At 42.7% G+C, this 23128-nt stretch overlaps 1 protein-coding gene, 1 long non-coding RNA gene and 1 pseudogene across 2 annotated transcripts in view; 2 read left to right on the forward strand and 1 right to left on the reverse strand.

The window, feature by feature from the left end:
- Agpat5 (1-acylglycerol-3-phosphate O-acyltransferase 5) overlaps window positions 1-19228 on the reverse strand; it is a 41854-nt gene extending 22626 nt beyond the window's left edge. The window contains exons 1-2 of the mRNA XM_048456130.3: window positions 18884-19228; window positions 3478-3547 (exon numbers count right to left, since the gene is read on the reverse strand). Of these exons, the coding sequence (XP_048312087.2) occupies window positions 3478-3547; window positions 18884-19102 (289 nt within the window). The 5' untranslated portion in view covers window positions 19103-19228. The remainder of the gene's footprint in view (window positions 1-3477; window positions 3548-18883) is intronic.
- On the forward strand, window positions 15465-15565 carry LOC125414575 (U6atac minor spliceosomal RNA; annotated as a pseudogene).
- A 305-nt stretch (window positions 19229-19533) lies between the features above and the next one.
- LOC148118363 (uncharacterized) lies at window positions 19534-23026 on the forward strand. Its single transcript, XR_015736215.1, has 2 exons — window positions 19534-19801; window positions 20805-23026. It is a non-coding gene; the product is annotated as an uncharacterized LOC148118363 (long non-coding RNA).
- The last annotated feature ends 102 nt before the right edge of the window (window positions 23027-23128 follow it).

Here is a 23128-nt window from a genome sequence, read left to right on the forward strand (position 1 = left end):
ACTGCCATCTAAACTAAATGAGCAGTAATGAAGTTTAAAAGGAAAACAATGTCAAAAGCAGACTAGAGGAAGGGGGAGGATCACACTTCCGGAGTCAAAGTTTCCGTAAGAATGCAGAGACAGCAGGACATCAAATAAAAGCAATAGCTGAGAGACAAATGGAAATGTCAACTCTACATGAGCATCAGGCCAGCAAGTGCCAGTGAGGGTGAGTAAGGTTGCACCAACATTCTTAGATTCTCTCTTCCTAAAGACACCAACCCACACTGGGTGGCTGAGCTCTCAAAGCCTCTGCAAACCTAGAATTACATGCAAATTCTTACAGGTGCAGTTTTCTCAGAGCAGACTCTACACCTTTCTCCATCATACACAGACTAACATGCAATTCAAAGTCATCCCATTGGTATGTTCCCAAATTGTGGGCTTTTTAAGAGTGCTCAAAATGTAGCCTTCTTAGTTTGTGGTACATGTGTGTGTGACTCAGCAGAGTTCTTGCTTAACATGCAAAGCACTCTGAGCACTATCTTCAAGTTGACAAAAAAAAAAAGTATTTGCTGGGCGGTGGTGGCACATGCCTTTAATCCTACCACTTTGGAGGCAGAGATAGGTGGATCTCTGTGAGTTCAAGGCCACCCTGGTCTGTAGAATGAGTTCCAGGTCAGTCAGAGCTACAGAGAAACCCTGTTGGGGGTGGGGGATGTTCTTGTTAGAAAGAAGAAAAAAAATCACCTTGTCCTTGGTACTGCCATTCTGACTTCAGACTCCATTTTACCTGAAGGGTGAAACAAAGTTCAGGTTCCCAAGGCCTAGGGGAACTGGGAACCTTTCAATAGCTGACCCACCTCATTCCTAATCCATAGAAACAGTCATTATGTATCTTTGGTTCTCTAGAAACATTATGGCTGTTCTTAACAACAACAACAGAAGGAACAAATGAATCTGACTGGTTGGTTGGACGGAAAAGCTTGCATTGTCTGACAATTGACAATGATGAAACTTCAAGGGAGTCCCTAATCTGTAAATCCTGATTGGTGAAAATTGCAGCTATAACTTGGCAACAAAAGCTTGTAATTGCTGTGTTTAAACACCTGCTTCCGCTGACATTCAGCACAGCAGTTCAGCTCCCCAGTCTGCAGCCTCAACTGATCAGACCCTCTCCTTCCCCACTTCTTTTGTGCTGCCCTGTATTAAATCTTGCCTTGTGTAGTAACCTCTTGTGTCTGCTTGGGTTGATTCAGAGCCTCAGACCACAACATTCTCAACCCCCAAATGCTGGCTGTTATCAGGTATCAGTCCTAGAGCAGAGGTCTCTTGGAGGCGGGGTGGGGGAAATGATCCTCTAGACTAAGAAAGGAATTAGCTTAGTCAGTATGGCCTGGCTTGGATCTCTTGCTTCCCAGGTTACCTTCAAATTCCAAAGACCAAGTAGGACTTTTATCTGCTGCTCACTTACATGCTTTTCCTGAGGGCTGCTCTAAAGGAATACCCAGAGAGGCCAGCACGGACAACAGTGAAATGGTAGCTGCAGCTTCCTCCTCAGCACACCTGTTACTGCATGGCCCCTAGGAGTGCTGAATGGACTACATGGTTTCACATGTCCTTGGTAAGACAGCAGTTCCATTAGGGGAAGGTTATTCAGAAGAAAGCAGCTGAAAGGAACCTGCACCAGATCAACTTCTGATCAACAGAAAGGGCGAGGTGGGAGACTGGATGTTGTCATAGCTCATACCCTGTCCTGGGGACATCTGAGTATCTGAGCCAGGTAGAACCTTTTCTCCACAACAACAGCAGGCCAGACTGTGATGAAAAAAGTCAGCATGTCTGAACAGGCCAATTAGAAGCACACAGTCATCCTGAGTTGTCTTGTGGTTTTGCTCAAAGTCAAATGCAGAGTCTGAGCCATTCTCATAAACATGATCCAGGAAAATATATTTGATATCAAGTCCCTATCAAGCTTTGGAGCTTTAGCCACTGTCCAATCAATCTGAATAAAATTACCAATGTGTCAAACAGAGAAAAACTCATTTCAATTCCTTTATCTCTGCACTGTTTATGGCACAAGTAGTATAAAAGCAACAAAATCCTGACAAGATGGTTGATGGGCGGGAAATAAGGCCATAGGCACAGTGACTTTCCATTCAGAATATTAGCACTGTTTGTGGTTTTCGCTTTAGGCTTCTAGGTACTGTACTTCTCAAAGCAATAAAAATGAAACACAGAAGGTATCCAAAGCAGCCATGGGTTTGAAACATTCACGAAGTGGGATTTTTGGAGGAAGTGAATTATTGGAGCTTTAAAGCACACTCTAGCCAATCACTGGACCCTTTGCACCTGTCAGACGCCCCATGTTGAGGAACTTCATGAAAGGACTGCAGGACTCAATGTATATCACAATTTATTGATAATTACTTAAAAATACACACTTTTAAATATTTGACATGACTGAAAGTAAATAAAGTTCTATTCTGGAAACTAGTCTTTGCCTTCTCCAATGGAAGACTAGCAAGCTAAGCTAGAATTAAACCACCAGGATTCAAGAGGCAACAGGAACTGCAGATGTGCAAGCTAATTATAACACAACACTGCGTCCAGGAAATGAGTGGTCACACACCAGCACACCAATAAGCAACTTAATAATCAAGAATATAAAGTGCAAACAGTAGTGGCATACAACTGCAATTCATTACTTCAGAGACTGAGGAGAAGAATTGTGAGTTTGAGGTCAGCCTGGGCAACATAGTAAGAATATGTCTCAAAGTAAATAAAAGCCCAGACAAAGAATTAATAATTAAAATTTATACACTTGGATCTACCAATTCCAGGTCTAGAAATACAACTTATAAGCAGAAAACTAAATATACTAAAGAGTTATCCCAGGAAATGGGGAGAAAAAATGACCTATTCTATGCAAAAGAGAAGCGTAGAAAAAAATCCATACCTTTTACATTATTGATTTTACCAAAAAAGTAAAATAAAATTTCATAGCCAGACACAATATCTACAGAAAATTCATGTTAACAACAAAAAACAAAACTTACTTTGTTTAAATATAAAAGATTAATATTTTTAAGGCTGAAGTCAGGGGTGAGAGTACATTATTTCTCTTACAGTTTAGTTTCCCAAACCCACACAAGGCAGTTACTAATCACCTATAACTAAAGTTCTGGAGCAGATCTGGTGCTCTCTTCTGGTATCCACAAGCAAGTGAACTCACATAGTCTAACCCACAGAGAGACACAGACACACGTAATTAATCCCCAGCACCACCTAAGCCAGGTGTATGAAAGACCTATAACTCCTATGCTCGGGAGGTGAAGGCAGGTGTATCCCAAGCTTAAAATCATCCTCAGCTATTTAGAGAGTATAAGGCCATTCTGGGTTACAGGAGATTTGGTCTCTAAAACATATGTATGTATATTTTAATGCTCATTTACCATTTGCAGAAAAACCCAAATTTCATGCAAATGAAATACATACCTGTGCTTTGATGATTTGCTAAATATATTACATTTTCTTTATTTTTTGGCAAGTCTCCATATAGCAATATCTAAAAGAGAAGACAAAAAGAACCATTATTTTGATAATTTAAAGCATGTGCATGAAATTACAAAAAAAATGAATGTGAAAGAAAATTGACAAGCACACAATATAACTAGCTCTTTCCATGACTAACAAACATCAGAGTTCTCGAGAGCCCCACACACCATAAATAGCTCATGCTTATAAAGTACTTAAATAGAGGACAGTTAATGATCATAAGGTAAGACAGAATGATTGATATTCCTGTAAGAAATCCACAAAACTTATTGATTGCTAATATATAAAACTTCACAGCACAGTGGAAGAGACAGGCATATTCATAATAACTATAGTGAGACATAACACAAATAATATGAAAACATTCTATAGTTTAAGGATCTATAAAATGCAGAGCTGGTGTATTCATTGGGTATGGTTTTAGCGAATGAAATGAAGAGGTTTTCTGAATATAAGACCAAACGAAAGCCGTATGTTGGAGTCCTCTGTTAGTACACCAGTGTGTGGAACGATACTCAGGTTGAGGAGCGAGGGCACTAGAACAGGGAGACAAGAAGGGTCTCTCTGAGCTGTAACTCAAGTCAGGGTCTCATGCAGCCCAGGCTGGCCTCCACCTCCTGAGGGCTCGGACTATAGCACGTGACACTATACCCACCTGGCTAGATCTTAATTTTAAACCGAGTACTGAGGACAGGTTTACACTGTACTAATTCTGTTGTGTGCATCTTAAGTATTCAGTGATAAAGAATCTTTATAATAAAGGGACCTCAAGGGAACAAATCACTGTTAATGCTCACTTATTTTCTCTCTTTGGAGCGTCTTTATTTGGTTGTTGCTCTTATACTTCATCATTAATGATTATGCAAAAGTTAGCTAAGGCTTTGGGGTCTACAATGCCTGAAGGGATTACATTCTTGGTTGTGAAACTACTCACTAACATCTTAACAACAACAAAAAATAAAAAGGCATTAATAAACCCTTTATGAAAATAATACAGCTACATGGTATAAAGTTAGAATGTTAAGGACTTAGACTAAGGTTTCTGCTATCTTTCTTAGAAAACTGCAATGACTATGTTCACATTTGTCCAATTATGTCTAATGAAGTTTACAAAAGCATAAATAAATAAAACAAGTAAATAACCAATGGTTAGTTGATCTGTGCAGGGTTAACACTGAGGTGCCAGCTCATGACCAATCACCCTCCTCTTAGCAATAGACTAGAGCTATTTGAGTACTATTGGTACACACTGGATTTAGAACTATAGATAGACAGCAGTGTTTTGGGTTTTATTGTTATTTTGATCAGATATCTACGTTTCTTTAGAGATAAGTCTGTTTCCATGCTGAAGACAGCACCCAAACCATCCAAAGGTACCTTTCTACCAGTTGTAGTGGTGTGTGCCTGAAATCCCGGACACTTGAGTGGCTAAAGCAGGAGGATTAGGAATATGAGGGCAGCCTGGGCTACATACCAAGAATCAGTTATTCACCCACTGTCTGCCTACCTGCTCCCCTTCTCCTCTCTTTCTCTCTCCACTCATCACTCTCCATTTTCTATGAATGGTTTGGTTGAGATTACTAAAATCTATCTTTTGAGTGTAGATTGCAAACAAGCTACTAAAAGGCAGTTTTCACAGGATTAAAAGACATAGAACTTCAAGGTTGTCCTTTATGAGACAATCTAATTTCAAAATAAAACAAGCATAATGAGGACAAGAGAAGAAACCACAAAGTGAGTGCTACCCCCGCTATACTCATGAAATAACACCACAGCTGTGGCTTTCACTCGCTGGCAGAAAGCTTGCCGTGCATGCTAGAGGTCACCATCCGGCAACATGCACGCCCCTCTAGCCATGATATATTCAATACATTCAAGGACACTAGGAGAAAAAGGAAGACTACCTGATCCAGCACTGATTTTACATGTAGGTGAGCTAAAGCATTAAAGCAAAAAGTTTCTTGCAGGAAAATGAAACAAAACACCAACCTCATGATCAGTTAATGGCACCAGTTTCTTGTTGAAAAAAACAAAACAAAACAAAATAAAAAAACCAAATCCAAAGATCAGTTCATCGCAAGGTCAGTTTAAGATTCCTCACCTTACCGGGAAGTGGTGGCATATGCCTTTAATCCCAGCACTCAGGAGGCAGAGACAGGTGGATCTCTGTGTGTTTGAGACCAGCCTGGCCTACAGAGTGAGTTCCAGGACAGGTAGAGCTGTTCCACAGAGAAACTCTGTCTCAACCTCCACGCCTCCCCACCTGCCCCAAAATAACAATTCCACACCTCTACCTTTAAAACACACAAATATCTACTACTGTCTTTGGACACAAGCATGACTGTAAAGCTTGGCAGAAAGGGCCACCTATTCTTAGATCTGTTTCTACCAATGAATTTCCTAATCTTAAAGAAAGAAAACAAGAAATAAAAGTAGCATCAAGAACTTAATTCATGAGGCTGAGAATGTAGCTCAGTTGAGTGCTAGCTGAGTGCTAAGTCCAGGGTTCAGAAGGCCCCTGTTTACCAGACACGGTAATACACACCTGTAATAGCAATACCAGGGGGATGAAGATGGGAGCATCAGAAAATGTCAAGGATATCCTCAGCTTTATATATACTGAATTTGAACACAAGAAACATAGGATACAAGAAAGCCCATCTCTCAAACAAACACCCCAAAACTTAATTCACACGCCTTTAAGAGATTTTATCTGTGTACTTATTTATACAAACATACAAGAAACTCAAGTGTGTGTATGTGTGCACACATAGATTTTAGGTTTTTGCCCATATGCACAACAGCTTACTGAAAGAGCAACTGTTTCTGGCTGAAACGTGAAAAGAGGCCAAAAACCATTATCTAAGGAAATATCTGAGCATTAGTCTCTTTTTTTTTTTTAACTATTTCATTTAGACTACAGCTGCTTGGAATCTACAGAAATAAAAAGTTAGACCACAGAGCAGTCCTTGATGTGCAAACTACAAAAGATCTGAAAGCAAAGTGAAAAAACAAACTACAATTCTTACACAGATGCAAATCATTACTAGTACTTTGAATAGACATTAATAAATTAAGAAAAGAATACAAAAATAGCACTTACATACCTAATATACACAATTTTAAAGATTCTATATTTCTAAAGTTCCAAAAATGAATAAGCACCTCTATCTAAAATGATTCAAATTTCTTCCATTCTTTGAAGAACAAAGGTTATGATATGATTTTATATTTATTAATATGAAGGGAAAAAACTATTTTAAAGATTTATTTTTAATTATATGCATGCATATATTTACATATTCATGCAAATGCTGCTGACAGTCCAGAAAAGAACACCCATCACCCAGAGCTGCAGCTATGGGTAGTTCTGAATTGCTGGAAATGGCTTCTGGAGACCGAACTCCGATCCTCTGCAAAAGTGTTCTTAATCACTGAGTCATCTCTATAGCCCCAAAAGTTTTCATTTCAAAGTTAGAGATTTTAGCTAGGGAAGGGTGTTAGGGTAGTGCACTGCTTTAATCCCAGCACGCAGAAGCAGGAGGATGTATAGAGCAAGTTCCAGGTCAGCCAGGACTACACAGAGGAACTCTGTCTTGAAAAACCAAATAAATAAATAATTCATATATACATACATAAAAGATTGAGGGTTTTAAAGGTGAGGCTCAGTGGGTAATGCACTTACTACTACATATGGACTATACTTTAGATCCCCAATCTGCTCATAAAAACAAGGCAGGCATAGTGGCCTGCCTGTAATCCCAGCTCTAGGAAAGTATAGACAGGGATCTCTAGAGCAAGCCAGTTAGCTGTATTAGCCAAATGCCTGAACTCTGGGTTCGAATGAGAGACCTGTCTCAATATATAAGGTGGAGAGAAATGCGGAAAGACATGTGACATCAACCTCTGGTTGCCACGTGTGCCTGCATACAAGTACCCATATACATGAAAACATGCTTATTATATACATGTACACCACATATATGCAAAAAATATAAAATTTCAAGATGTTATTACTATCATTTTTTAAATAGTTTCATGTGTGTGGATGTTTTGTTTACAAATGTCTGTATACACTTTTGCCTGGGGCCTGCAGAAGCAAGAAATGGTCATCAGATCCCCTGGAACTAGAGTTGCAGGTTGTAAGCTACTATGTGACTCCTGGGAATTAAACCTGGATCCCTCTGGAAAAGCAGCCAGTGTTCCTTATCCCTGAGCCATCCCTCCAACCCCAGTTACTACTATTTTATTAACAAATATATAACTAATTAGATGGTTGTCGTGTTTTCAAATTTTAAAAAGCTAAGTGCCATGCATAGTAATCCCAGCACGTGGGAGGATGTATCAAAGGGTTATAGGAATGTGAGGCTGCCCTAGGCCTAGAGTGAGACTGAGGAAAAATTCTTTTTAAGGGTTAAGAACTTACAACTATCTACACATAAGAGCTGTAGGCCACATGAGGTTGCCTATGCACCTGACTTTGATCCTCTCTGGGGTGGCTCTCTAAGTTACTCACTTCTCCCTGATGTCTTTCCACCTTCAGCACGACCACAGGCTTCATTCATCATAGCTGTTTTGCACCACAGCCTGTCCTGTTCACAGTCCTAAGAGGGCTAAGGACACCTTGTACAGGCTAACTACAAGTCACAATCCCTGTGGCCTGTTTTCTAGCCTGAACTTGAGCACCCGGATAGTTTCCAACAAACAGATGTTCACGTAATTATTAAGTTTACACTTTTGTTTTGCACCAAGTAAAACTGTCTCCTTTTAAATATAAGACATTTTAGAATAACCATAAATAGAACATGCTAAATATACTGGAGACTTCTAAGGACATTATTCTGTGAACCTTCTAGCTCTCATTTACTTTACTAACTCTAACCAAAATATTCCACAAAGCATTTTGAAAATATGTTTTTAAACCTTACATCATAATTATTTAAGTAACTTTAGATTCATCCACCTTTTTCAAAACTCTGTATAAAGACATCTGTCACTAAGCCTGATGACCTCAGTTTGATCCCTAGGGCTCACATGGTCAAAGAACCAACTCCTGAAAGCTGTCCTCCCTCTCTGTTTCTCTCTCATACACACACAAATACATACTTACATCCATAAATCAGCAAACATAAAGTTCATCCAAAGTCCCTTTAGAGAACGGATTCATTCCTTTTTTCAATTAATTAATTAGATGGCAGACAATCAAATACTTTAAAATAATTTTCTTCTTTAGTCAAGCCTGTTGACCTGCACAGAATCTCTTCATCTCACACAGATCAGTTTTCTACAGTTTTAAATTTATTCCATGATATGTAAATTATTTGGGGGCTCTCTATCTCCACCATGCCCAGACAGTGTTTCTCTGTATAACAGTCCTGACTGTCCTGGAACTGGCTCTGTAGATCAGGCTGGTCTTGAACTCACAGAAATCTACCTGCGTCTGCCTCCCAAGTGCTGGGATTAAAGGTGTGCACCACCACTGTCCTGCCTCTCTCTATCTTAAACAGGCAGTAAAACAGAATTTAATACCCAAGATCTCCATCTAACACCACATTTTTGCTTTATTACTGTCATGATTTGAGTCTGGAATGGTCCCCACTAGCTTATGCTTTGGGTGTTTGTCCTCCAGTTGATGACATTGCTTTGAGGGTGGGGTGGGGAGGTGGAAGGTGGGACCTTCAATCTCTTAAGGTCATAAGCTGGCCCTAGTTCAGGCTTTGCTCTTCACTTCCTAGTCTACCACCATGTGAACACACTCCTGTTGCCACTGCCAGTCTTCTCTGCTATAAGGGACTAAAATCATCATGATTGGGAGCCAAAGTAAATCATTTTTCCCTGTCAAGTGTTTTGGTCAAAGTGACATAAAAGTTTAAAAGTAACTTCATCATTTATCCCTGCAAGGTCCATTACTTTCAACATGCAAAAGCTGAAATATAATACATAGTGAGAAAAATGTCTCATTGTTCTCAAATTTAAATGATGTTGAAAGAAATCATAACTCATCCCAAAATATGCTCCTTTAGCATAAGAATGATTTGAGTGAAGACTAAGTTAAGAGGCACAGGTAGAGTTCTCTGCCCTCAGTCTTCTGCCTAGAAACAGACTTTCTATTAAGGGGACGTGAAGTTCCTATAACTAAAGCAGTTCCCCTCCTACAGCAGAAGCCCTGAGCTGCCAGTATGAGCGTGTATGAGAATGCAGGTCCTCAGACCCTGCGGGTGTGGAACATTCCTTGCAGTTCACTGTCCCTTGTACACTCTCTCCTCCACACCAGTCACTGTTCATTTCATCAGTACCGAACTAGGGTTCATTTCTTCCAAGTCCCCCCGCCTGCCACCAGGTAAAAATACTAACATCAGTAAAACTGACATTTTCTACAGTTCACCTGCCTTTGGCCATTTAATTCATAGGTCTTGTGTGAAGAAGAGGTTGCCCTTCATATATATGATCACTGAGACCACAGGTTGCAAAGTATTGGACAAAGACTTAGATTTGAATTCCAGTCTTCCAGCTTGCACAAGCATTGATGTGATGTATCTGCTTTCTCCACACCTATATCATTAACTATAAATTATAACATACTAATTGCTCCTCATAGGATTACACTGACATAAATGAGACTACATAAACTACTTTATACACACCTGGCACACCTGAACAGTTATCGTCTAGCAAAAAATCAATGGCTAATGCTCAATAGGGTGGCATGCGGGGATGGGGAGGATCAGTAGTAAAATTATTCTTTGTATCTAACACGCTTTCCATTCAAAACTGATAGCAAGTGAAAGAAACAGCTAACTAGTCCACATCCCTCCAATTACACTGAAATGCAGCAACAAGGACAATAAGACAGTGTGTACAATTTAAACTCTGTTACACGGTCATTTGAAATGAATTCTTAAACTGTGCTTTTCTGTCCAGGAAACAGTCATGCACCATTTAACCCTTAGCCGACCATGGACAGCGTAGACCAGAGCAGTCGTAGGTGTCAAAAGAGCTGAAAATCTCCCAAAGCCATCTTCTAGAGATTGCTGATGTAAGCAAACCTACTCTGCCTCTGCCAGTCACACAAAAGAATGGCACATACTACTACACAACATTTTATAGTAATAACTTACTGGTTTGTGTACTTACTACACTAGTTAGAGAATTCCTACATGTTAGAAGAAAACATGCTCATACATCGCACTTATGGCTTTAAGAAATCATGCTGACTGGTTAGGCTAACTGGTGTGACCACACCTTCTCCTGTTTGCTTAATGAAATCACCTAAGAACCTGTTCTAGGCATGTCCTTGTAAAGAAACATAGGATTTTGACCTATGAGTTAAAAGATGTCTACTGTAATACGTACAAAACCTGTGGTCTTTTTCTGAGCCCAACTTGAAATGTTTCACTAAGTAAATAGTAAATTTATTAAATTACTAATTAGCAAAATCATACTTTGCAACAAGACTAAATGAGTAAACACAATTATTTGATTAATGATCAGAATGCAAAGCAATTACCCTGTGATGTGAGAATTTACATATCACAAACTCATACAATCAGCATGCACATCTCTTGACCCTGTCCTTCAGAAGAAGAGTTCATTTATTTTGTCATCTATGTATGACCTACTGTAAGTAGTCTAAGTAAATGTGAGCCTTGCTAGATAAACATTTAACCACCTTAGCAGTCCATTCTAGAACCCCCATTCCTTAAAATTAAGGTCTCTCACAAGGCCACAGAACCTCTAGAGTGGGATTCCCTGAGGGTATTCTGCCTTTACTGGCATTTCCAAAAGACTACAATCTTGAAAAAGAGACAATATACACATTACAAAATACTAATTTCCTGTCAAATGATAAGTTAATGATGCAAAAGGTAGGGTGTGGTGATGGCTGATGAGGACAAGCACAGCTCTGAGCTACACCTTAAGAGAATAAAAAGTCCACTCTAGAGATTATTTTTATAATGCAAAAAGGAACAGCTGGGGTAGAGTGAAACCAGAGAATGGACAGCAGGGCAGGACAGAACTGAGACAGCCTTAAATGCCATGTCTGAAGTCTGCACAGTAATTCTGGTATCACCTTCCCTCTGGTATCAACTGAGAACCACTGTGCCTATCTCAATCATATAGCTAAGTGATTTGTATTGGAAATGAAGACTCAAAAGAATTTGTCATCAGCAGTGAAACATAGCTGAATAACCCAAGGAAGAAGTTATTCTGATTTGGAAGAGCTAACAAACAACCACCAACACTTTCAAATATCAAGCATTTTTCTGCAATTGTTTCTCCATGCTTTTTATGGCAGAAACACCCCAAGAACAGGGAACTCATTTCAGTCACCATTGAAAAAGCATCTTCAAACGCAGCCCCCAAACTGGACTGCCACGAAGACTACACCTGTGAACTGCCTGGACCTGTTTTCTGTCTATGAAAAGCTAAGAATGGTGCTTACTGTATAAGGATGAACGATCTTCATAAACAACACTGGTATACAGCAGCATTCAGTAAAGCCTTTGCTACTAATCACAAAGTCATACCTGCCTTCTTTAAAAGATTTTCTTTTAAATTTATTGTGTGTATTTAATTGTATTGGCGTGTGCACATTAGTGCAGGTGCCTAAGAAAGCCTGAGGCACTGGATCCCTGTGGAACTGGAGTCACAGATGGTTATAAGCACCTGACATGGAGCCCAACTCAGGTCCTCTGGAAATACAGTACCTGCTCTTAAACTTTGAGCCATCTCAAGTTTATTCAAAAAATATTGGCTATTTTTGAAAGGGACCTGGGAGGACTCTTGTCATTCTCTCCACATGTACATTCACTACCCTGACCAGCATCTCTAACTGGAAGGCCCTAATAGCTTCCAAACTGATCCTTTTTCAGAGCGCCACATGCACGTTCTCTCTCTCTCTCTCTCTCTCTCTCTCTCTCTCTCTCTCTCTCTCTCTCTCTCAATGGCTCTTGCTCAGAAAAGCTTTCTAAACCCCTCCCTCCACCCACTAGGGTAAACAAGATCACACAGCAGTCAAGGAGAATCATCTTGTTATGCTTGTCTCCCCACCAGAATTCGAGATTCATTCTTCACCCCTTAGAGCCCAGCCCTGCACCTGAAACAAAGAGTACATGTGAATGGTGATGTATGGACACCCAGATGAAAACCTAAGTTCTGAGAACCCTTTGGGAATATTACTTAATGCTGGATTCTCTAGCTATCAATATCAACCACTAAGAAACTGTAAGACAAAAATACAGAAAGAACCTCATTTCATTTAAAAGTATCAACTTCTCAAGCACACGGTCATATGCAATGACACACCACGATAAAAACTTATCCATTGGGAGGGGGGGCGGAAATGGAAACTTTTATAATTTAATAAAATTTACTAAAAAAAAAAAAAAAAAAAAAAAAACAAAACTTATCCATGACATCACTGTCATGGAGGCAACTCCCCCAACTCCAATGTTTATTTAAAGTTCTTGGAAGAAGTCTAAAGTTTCACACCAATCTAGTTACAGACCTAAGGAAGATAGATGTGTGTAGGGTAAGCAGATGGGTAAACATGGCCTCCTCAAAATATCTGAATGTTTCATTGCATCTGTGGTGTGAAAGAAAATAGCCCTGAAGATTGGCACTATTAGGAGGTGAGGCTTTGTTGGAAGAATGTGTCACTGTGGGGACTCGCGCTTTGAGCTCTCCTATGCTCAGGCTGCCTGCCTGACTTCCTGTTGTCTTTTGATCAATATGTAGCCAGCACTATGTCTGTCTGCACACTTCCATGACTGTAAGGGACTAAACCTCTGACACTGTAAGCTGCCACCTCAATTAAATGTTTTCCTTTATAAAAGCTGCTGTGGTCTTGGTGTCTCTTCACAGCACTAGAAATGCTAAGACAGCATCTGTTATTTAAAATAGAAAAATGAGGTGTTAAAGACTACACAAAGGCAAAGGATCTGGGAAGAATTGGGAAGGGGAAAATATGGTCAAAATATATTATATGAAATTCTCAAAGAATAAACAAAAACATTATTTTACAAAAGACTCCACAAATGAAACATTAAATATCAAATTTGTTTTATGTTGATAGAATGTATAAAAATAAAGTTTTGGTTACATTTTTTAAAAATTGTCTTGTAAATCTCTTTAAGTCTAGCCAATTTCTTAGCCAGATTTAGGTTGTGTGAGACTAAAATTACAACTTGAGAAATGTTTAATATCCTGAACCAAAGGTTTTGCTCATTCTGCTTAAGCAAAGGCACACCCAGGTCCACCCAGTTCTATTGCTCCCAGCTAAAGAAAGCAAGTAGTTTAGTGTGTTTAAGAATCACAAGAAACAAACTAAGGGCATAAACAATTGGCATTTTTTAAAGATCACTGATAGTGGAATGTGGAAACAATTCAGACCCAATACAAGAGTCAGACTGGATGACCTGTAAGTCCCCTTTAACTCCAAGTAAACATATTTCATACCAGGAGCTTAGCTGCCTTCAGCAAGATTCAATGCAAACTTGACTCAGAAGTTTAGGATGCTTGATAAGCCAGAAAGAACAAACCAGCTTTCTATGGCCTCCAGGTAGAACGCCTGTGTTTCTGAGGACTTGAAAGAAGCTTCTGTGCAAGGTACAAAGCCGAGACATCGGGAGTCTGCACATACTGAACAAACAGCTGCAACGCATACCTAAACACCATCTGCTCCCAGTACCTTCAAACTATTCTGTAGTGTAAAACAGGTCCATTGAAAATTTTAAACTTATTTTACATAAAAGATCTCAGCCAAGAAGTGGTGGGTGGCACAGGCCTATAATCCCAGCTATTCTGGAGACTCGAGGAGGATATTCAGATTCAAGGTTGGCCTGAACCAACTGAGACTCCATATCCCAAAATAAATTCGTAAGTAAATAACCTAAGACTTATTGTTTTTACAATTTTATTATTACAATACTAATATTTGAATCAGAAATTGGCAGTCAAGGCCATTAGTGAGAAATATATTTTAAAATAAATTCTAACTGTTAATAACAAATTTAAGCAGAAATACAATGTTGACAAAAACTTTCACCAGGTATTAGAAGACACGTGCACCATATCACTAGAAGGCTGGCCTGCAAACACCAATAACCAACTTCTATTGGATTTCATTGCAACGAGAAGAGAAATACTCTAACACTTGAAAGCATGAATTAATTTTGGGATGTGGGTGTGAGTGGTGTATACACGCGTGTCCATGCATGCCCATGCACACTCCTGGAGGCTAGAGGAAGACCTCTAGTGCCCTGTTCTGTCACTCTCCACCTTATTCCCTTGAGTCAGGGCCTTCACTAAAATTGGGAGCTAGGATGGCAGCAAGCAAGTTCCAATGATCCTCCTGTCTCCACCCACCACAGTGCTGGGGCTACGGGTACACATAGCCATGTCTGGCTTTTTGTGTTGTTCCTAGGAATTTGAACTCAGGACTTCATGTGTTAACTGTCAAACCCTGGACAAATGGCTGAGGTGCCTATTTAACATATCAAATTGGACCTGGCCTCCAGGTTCTCCCAGCATCCCTCAGTCCCTACCTGTTACATGGTATGGTTGGCATACTCTGTCCTCTACCCTGAACTCTTCTGCCTGGTCTGGGCTGCCCTTCCCCCAGAGGTTCTTCCCTATATAATCCAGATATTATGGTTAGCCACCCCTTTTGTACCTTTGGCCTCCAGGCTGCTGCACCTATTTCCCCCCCTCTCTCCCACTCCCTTCCCCAGCTTCCCCCATGGCCCAGTTTAGTGTGATTAAGTTCCCATACCTAGAAGCAGTCACACCCTTTTTCTTTTTTTTTCATCCACTTGGTAAGCACTCTTACCCACTAAGCCATCACTCTAGTCCCACATCTGTTTGTTTGTTTGTTTGTTTATGGGGAGGGACTAACCTGAGCTTGTGCCTATGAAGGTCAGAAGACAACATTCAAGAAAAGGAGAGAAGGTTAGTATTCCCCTAGACAAAGATGGAAGAGGCCCTTGGGCCTAACACGTATACGGTTAAGGCATTACCACCTTTATTTTATTTTACAAATTTATAAAATAGAGATTAAAGTATTATAGGAGATTATTTAAAATAACCAGAGCAGAGGAAGCCAGCCTTTTACTTGTGTATCAAAGAAAGCAAAAACAAATGCTAAGCTACAAAGCTAGACTGAGAAACAACAACAACAAAATATTGAGTATTTAGAACTCATTGCTATAAAGGACTGAACGGTGGTCCCCAAGCCTTAGACGCTGTGCACATTCCCTTTTGAAAAGATATCTCTGAGGCTGGCAAGATGGCTCAGCCAGCAAAGGTGCTTGTTGCTAAACCTGACAGCCTAAATTCAATCCCTGGGACTTACATGGTGGAAGGCAAAAAGGGACTCGTGAAAGCTGTCTTCTGGTCTCCACACACAGACACCATGGAACACGTGCACCCACACAGTAAATAAATGCTTTGTTCAGTCTTGAGGATGTAATTAAGAATCTCCAGGAGATCAAAGTTAGCCTAGATCATCTAGGTGGGCCTACAGGTTACAATCCAATGACAAATGTCGCCACAATATAAAGGGAGATGGAAATTTGAGACAGAAAAGGGGAAACGACACTATGAGGCAGATATGGAGGGGCCTCTAGTCAAAGAAAATGGCCAGCATGCAGAAACTGAAAGAGACAAAAATCCTAGAGGGAATGAAATCAACCTAAACCGTGATTTCAGACTTCTGGCCTCCAGAGCTGTGAGAATAACCGGACCTGTTTAAGCCACTCAGCTTGAGGTCATCTGCTGTGGTAGCCTTAAGAAGAAATGAACTTTCTACAAAGTTAAAAAGACTCCAGGCCGGGCGGTGGTGACACATGCCCTTAAATCCCAGCACTTGGGAAGCAGAGGCAGGCAAATCTCTGAGTTCAAGACCAGCCTGGTCTATAAGAGCTAGTTCCAGGACAGGCTCCAAAGCTACAGAGAAACCCTGTCTTGAAAAACCAAAAAAAGAAAAAAAAAGACTCCAGTTGCTTTCATTTCCTTTTTTTTAAGATTAAAAATAATAATGTTAAAGTATGTACACTGAAGGGTGATGATATATGCACGTGAGTGTTGGCACCCAAGGGGGTCAGAGGTATCAGACGACCCCCACCCTGTGGCCAGAGTTACAGGTAGCTGTGAAACAGCCAATGAGGGTTCTGGGAAGCAAATTCAGGCCTACACAGCAGTCTGTTTACCCACCAATGTCTCTTCATCCCTCCAGTCCCTTTACAGTGGAGTTTAGATTAATAAAAACGTAAACATCCCATTACTTACCCTGAAGGAATAAATGGTACAGGGGACACACTGCTCACTTTTCAGTAGTGACAGACTACCAGAACCTGAGAAGCTCTACATGGTGTGGGTAGATGACTCAGTGGGTAAAGCACTTGTCACAAGCATGAGGGCCTAAATTCAGATCCCCACATGAAGCCAGACATGCCACTGTGCAATCCATTGCTCCTACAATGAGATGGAAGCAGATACAGGAGAGGATCTGGAAACTCAAAAGTCAGCTGAGCCGGCACACATGGGGAGAGCAAGAGACCTTGACTCAAAGTACAAGGAAAAGCTCAATAGCCAGGGTTGTCCTACGACCTCTATACGCATGCTATGTATCCCCACAATTATGAATATGAATACCTTTGTACATACACACATACATGCACACAGATTTTTTAACCTGAAAGGATACACAAATTATTCAGAATTTTAGCAATGAATATGATCTCAGAAATGAGAATGGGAAAGAACCTATATTTACATAGGATCCAATGTAATAGCCATACAATCTGCTTCTGGACAGCAAAAGAAGCCCCCCATCCTCACCTTCTCCCTCCTCAAATGGAATCGATTGACAAGAGTTTAGATACAGGCTGGGAGGTGGTAGTGCACGCCTCTAATCCCAGCATTTAGGAGGCTGAGGCAGGGGGATCTCTGTGAGTTTGAGGACTATGAGATCTATGTAAAGAGTCCCAGACAACCGGGACTGCTCGGTGAGACCCTGCTTTGTCTTTAAAGCTCGAGATTGAAAAGGAGTACAGGAACACATTTTCTATTTCCCTTAATCTTAGCTTTAGGATTTCCTCCTTCAAACCAGTAACTCCAAAAGCCCTAAAATCGCCCGACAACAGCGGTTGTAGCGCTGGGGCACGTTCCACTCCGCTGTCCTCAAACGCATGTCCTTCCTTCCAATCAATAAACTCACTAACTCTGCTTCACTCTGACTCATCCCGAATGTCTCTGCAGCAAGAATACGGCCTTGAGCAGAGGTCCCTGAGCCTCTGAGGGGTCTTGCCATGTGCAAGGTCAGCAACTTTAAGGGGCATTCCCAGCTGTCCCAACAGCTACTGAAAATATGCGGAATTAAATGCTTACCCACGATTGAACATACATTCACGTGGCAAACTTTGTAAAGTAAAAGGGAGGGAGGAAGCCATTAGCCTAGAATTCCTGAAAATTCTAAATGAAATCCCATTCTAAATGTCAATTGTTCAGAAAACCTGGACGTGGAAAAGAAAGTGATTTCTGTGATTCCTAGCCTCTCCTAACTCCCCTCCTCAGACATAATTTCCTATTGGAGCAAACTCAGTAAGGGATCTGCCCCCAACTGCATCCCCTGACACATAAAGAGCTGCGAAATGGGGGGGCGGGGAGGGGGAAGGAATAGATGATACAGCTCCATTCTGCTCATTCTCTCAAACTGAAAACTCAAAGGGAAGCAGATCTGTAAGTTTGAGACTTCACATAACCAAAGTCACGTCAGGAGGGCTTCTCTACTTTTGCTGTTTTCCGAGTTCAGCCTCCCCAGGAAAAAGAAACAGTAGCGGGCAGAAAGCAATCTGACATGAGATCAGCCCCACATTGAAGCCCAGGCGAAGCTGGCGGAGAACTGGAGCCAGAGTGAAGCTCCTATTGTAACCAATGTATTCATTTCCTCGCCAGGCTCTCGCTTTTCACCCGGGTGGAACGCGAGGCGAGAGGTGTCCTTCAACCGCTGTCACTTCGGTCAGCGTCTAGAGGACTTCCTAATCTAAAAGCCCTCGGAAGTGCAGATGGGGCCAGTCCTACCATCACCACCTCGGACTCCATGTCCTACTTTGCCGGGCACCGAGACGGACAGGAACAGCCGACCGGGGGCGGGGGTGGGGTGCACCCGGGGACACACTCAGCCTTCAGCAGGACCTTGCAGAAGGACCCCGAAAGTGAGCACCAGAAACTCCTCCCCCCTCTCATACCGCTGCCCGCGGCGGGAGGCCGGGTGCTGTGGCACGTGCTCGCGGCGGCGGGGCGGGGGGGGCGCTGCAAAAGCTGCGCCGTCCGGGCCGCGCCTCACCTGGACCCCGGTGTAGTTCTCGAAGAAGAAGAGCACCATGTTCTGGTAGACGCAGTAGAGCCGGTCGTCCACTCGCTGGTACAGGCGGGCGGGCAGCAGCGCCGACAGCACCCGCCACAGCGCCCAGGCCAGCAGGTAGGTGGGGGCCGAGCCCAGCAACACGACGCCCGGGAGCAGGTAGCGCATAGAGTACGTGTGGAGCACCAGGGACAGCAGCATCCTCTTCGCTCGCCGGCCGCCGACTCCGCCTGCCCGGCCCGCGCCGCCGCCAGGATCTCAGCCGCTGCCGGCCGCCCGCCCGCCAATCACCGCGCGGGGGCCGGCCGCGCCGCCGCCCTCCCGGCCTGGCTCCGCCCCCAGCATGGGCCGCGGGGCCCCGGGACCCGGCGGGGACTGTGGCGGCCCCCGCTCGCCGCCGCCACCGCCGCGGAAAGGGCACGCCTCGGCTTGTCCGACGCGCTTGCCTCTGGGCGCTCGACTCCGCGCGCTCGCTCGGCTCCGCGCGAACCGCGCCTGCCTGTCAGCGGCCAGGCGGCGGGAGGCGGGACCGAGGCAATAAGACGTCTTTTGATTGGCCGATGTACGGACGTAACACGCGCTCTGATGGGTCCGGATCCGGTCTCGTCACTACGCACGCGGGGCTGCGGATATTGGCTGTGGATGAGTCCCGGAAGATGGGAGAAGATGGGTTTAGGCCTCTGCGGGCTCTCGGCTTCGGTCCAGACTGAAGAGAGCGGCGTGGGGATATGAGGGTGCTCCCTGCAAGACGCGCGTGAGCCGACTCGGGTCGTGGAGCGCAGGAGGAGCTCAGCGCCGCAGGTTACGGGCTGCTGCAGCCCCTTCGTGGACCGGGCGCCACCCGTGTCCCCGAGTGCAGAGGAAGCGTCCTTCCCGCCCAGCTGTTGAAGATGAGGCCGGGTCTGTCTCCCGTAGCCGTGGTTCACCTTCCGCAGGACTGTCCCCTCCTCCTATTAGACCCTTCAAACCTCCACTCTTGCTTCACTTTAACTTGTTTAAGCTCCTTGCCCTTGGTTTCTGCCTTTTTCCCCTCTAATAGCCTATGTTCTTTTTTCCAATGTGTAGGAAAGTACTTTTCCTATACACGTAGAGTCCATAAGTTCTGTTCCCGCCAAAAACTAGAAAGGTTAAGGAGCAGTAAAAACTTATTCAGAGGCCCAGGTTCTTCTGCCCTAACTAGTGGAGACCAGACAACTCTCTACGAGAAGGTATAGAAGAAAACAAGCCCTGTGCAGATTTAGATCTGTATAAAGTCAATTTTAGGGGTGTGTGTGTGTGTGTGTGTATTGATTTCTATGAGTGACGCTGAGGTAGTTACTGCCTGTTTTCTCCCTTTCCGATCCCGACCCCGGAATCGTTTTCCCACCTCATGTCTCTTCTTCCGTGTCTTGCACTTTCTTTCTTCCCTTGCCCCAAGTTACTCCCCATCACCTCCGAGATGTGCTTAAGGCAAACGGATGACTGCTGTCCTGTGCATGCTATGTCAGAAACAGATGGGCATGCGTATGTGTGTTTACAATGTCGGGATTTTTTCAACTAGAACAAATTCCACACGTCCAGTGGTTTCACTGGGACCAAAGAGTCCCACTTTACGTGGTAGCCCTGGCTAAGGCCAACCCAGGTTCTTTTATTGCAGAAATAATTACTAATATTATCTCTCGGATAACACACCACTCAGTTTATCATCTGTGTTTACATATGTTTATATGTCATTATGTAGGGTTATGTGGCTACCCAGGGTTCAAAGAGGGCAAGGAGTTTAAAAAGCTTTGGGAAGCCAAAGCTTGGGAAACCGATAGGGATGCAAGAGTCTCTGCATTGATAACGTATGGCCCTAAACCCAGCGACAGGGAAGAAGCTACCATGGTTGGGCCACGAATTTGACAAACTGTCCTGTTTACAGATGCAGCGGTGAAAGGACAGAACTTAGTCCAGACCGAGGAACTGTTGGGCAGATGGACAGCAGATCCAGATTGGCAGACCAGCAGTTGAGTAAACCACATCAAAAGCAGGGACTGAGCCAACCTGAAGGTCTCTGGAAGTTCGGGGTTCTCTGTCGGCCAGTGATATACACATGATAGTTAGATGACCCATTGGTAGGGGCATTAGCATCTCAATGTCAGATGTCAGCCTTTGTCGACAGAGACACAGGATTTCCAACACAGTTATGTACCTGAGGCCCTCTCTCTTCCCAACCATAAGTTTCCACTTCTAGGAATCTCACTAGAAATTTCATTTATAGAGAAAAGACATGTATTAAACCCTTTATGTAACCTTGGTGGCTTTTTCCCTTGTCAGAGTATAATCCTGGCTATCTCTGTAGCCCCAAATTGATACAGCCTAGCTGTCTTAATCAGTTTGTTGTGGCATTGGAAAAATCTCAAACACCACACAGACAGAATTAGCAGTTAAAGAAAGGTATTATTAGGGGATGAGGACATACATGCACACAGCAGACATACAGAGGGAAAAACAAAAAGGCACTACAAACTAAAGCAGAGACTCAGCCAAAACAAAAAAATCTCTTCTTGGAGATGGGGTATTTTAAGTCTCTGAAGAGTCTTCCTCTCCTAATTAAGGATTGGCCAGTTTGAAGAAATATGGGATGGTTGATTGGCCAGCCACCATTGGGTGTCATAAAGCCTTGAACTTGTTGAGCTAATCCATCAGTAGGGGACCTGCTGTTGCAGGACAAAAGCCAACAAGGCTTTTATTTTTAGCTTCCAGGCTTTTGTCTCAAGCTAGGAGGGCCAGGAAGAAGCCAGCCATCTTGGAAATTCTCCACCTTTAATATCTAGCCATGGTCCCTCTCCTTATCTGTTTACCAGGGAGTCTGTCTAATTCCTAATCTCTCCAACTGTGTCTGTGAAACTATCTGTTTCCTCATTCCTGAGACGGTAACTGTGTATTTGCTCCCACAAGCCTGACACCTTCTCTTATCACTGAGGAACAGGGTATTTCAAAGTGGACTCGAGGAGGAAATTCAAGGACAGTTAGGTTTGCAGAGGGGGAAAAAGGTAGGCAAACAAGATGTTTTCTGAGTTAGAGGTCAAGAAAAAAGTATGCTTCAGCAGTGGAACTCCGCAAGCACTGGAACTGGGGTGGTGTTGCTAGAGAGGTGTTTGGGAAGTGAGAAAACGTGGAGTATCATGCTGTAGGACATTTTATTCTTTTGTTTTTTTGAAGAGCTCACTGCCCAGCTCCCAAATAAATCTCACACGCGGAGACTTATCCTTAATTATAAATGCCCGGCCTTAGCTTGACTTGTTTCTTGCCAACTTTTTTTATATTAAGTTATCCTGTCTACCTTTTCCCTCTGGGGTTTTATCTTTCTTTCCTTCTTACTCCGTGGCTGGCCCCTGATGTCCTCCTCTCCTTGTTCTCTTGTTCCTCATTCTCCCTCTCTATTTATTCTCTCTGTCTGCCAGTCCTACCTCTCTTTGCTCCTGCCTTGCTATCTGTCGTTTATCTCCTTATTAGGACCTTATTTAGACAGGCACAGTAACACAGCTTCACAGAGTTAAAGAAATACAGCATAAACAAAAGACCCCAACAGTGTCAAAACAAGCAAGTGTAGGAGTTTGGCTGGTATCTAAAAAGGAAGCTAGAGGAAGAGAAAATGTTCTGGTTTCAAGTGGGCAGGCTTAGCAGTGAGGGGCTGTAAAGAGTTGAGGGAAGGGCTTATGAGTTGCACGTCCATGTCAGGACATGCTTTGAGGTGTACCATTTCTTTTCCCCTTCTGACTTCAAGCTGTCTTCCCCAGATTATAAAAACAGATTTTCTGCTCATCACAGGAAGTCTTTGGCTTTGCCTGGCTAAGAGAGGCTCCTGCTTTCTGCATGAGAATGTGTCATCAACCACTGACCACTTACAAAGAGAGTTTAGTGACCTTTAAGATGCTCTTAGTGTCTGTCATTACCACACTGATACTTGCATGTCCCAAATGGAGCCCGTGAAGCAGCTGACTACCAATGGCCCTTTTGATTCCCCTTCTCACTACCTAGCATCCCCTGTCACCAACACTTGAACTTTTTTTTGAATAATGTTGCCATAGCAACTGTTGTGACTTTCAGAGATGTGTGATGAAACTGTCTAAATATTCCAAGCATAGTGTTTACAGACCATACTTGAATGCATGTTTTTTTCTGAATATCTTATATTTGTTAATTAGCAGTACCAAAATTACCTCATCTTGAAGAAGCTATGAGTTCCTGACTTTGGTACAA

Source organism: Myodes glareolus, chromosome 23 (assembly GCF_982192425.1).
Source record: "Myodes glareolus chromosome 23, mMyoGla1.1, whole genome shotgun sequence".
NCBI lineage: Eukaryota > Metazoa > Chordata > Mammalia > Rodentia > Cricetidae > Myodes > Myodes glareolus.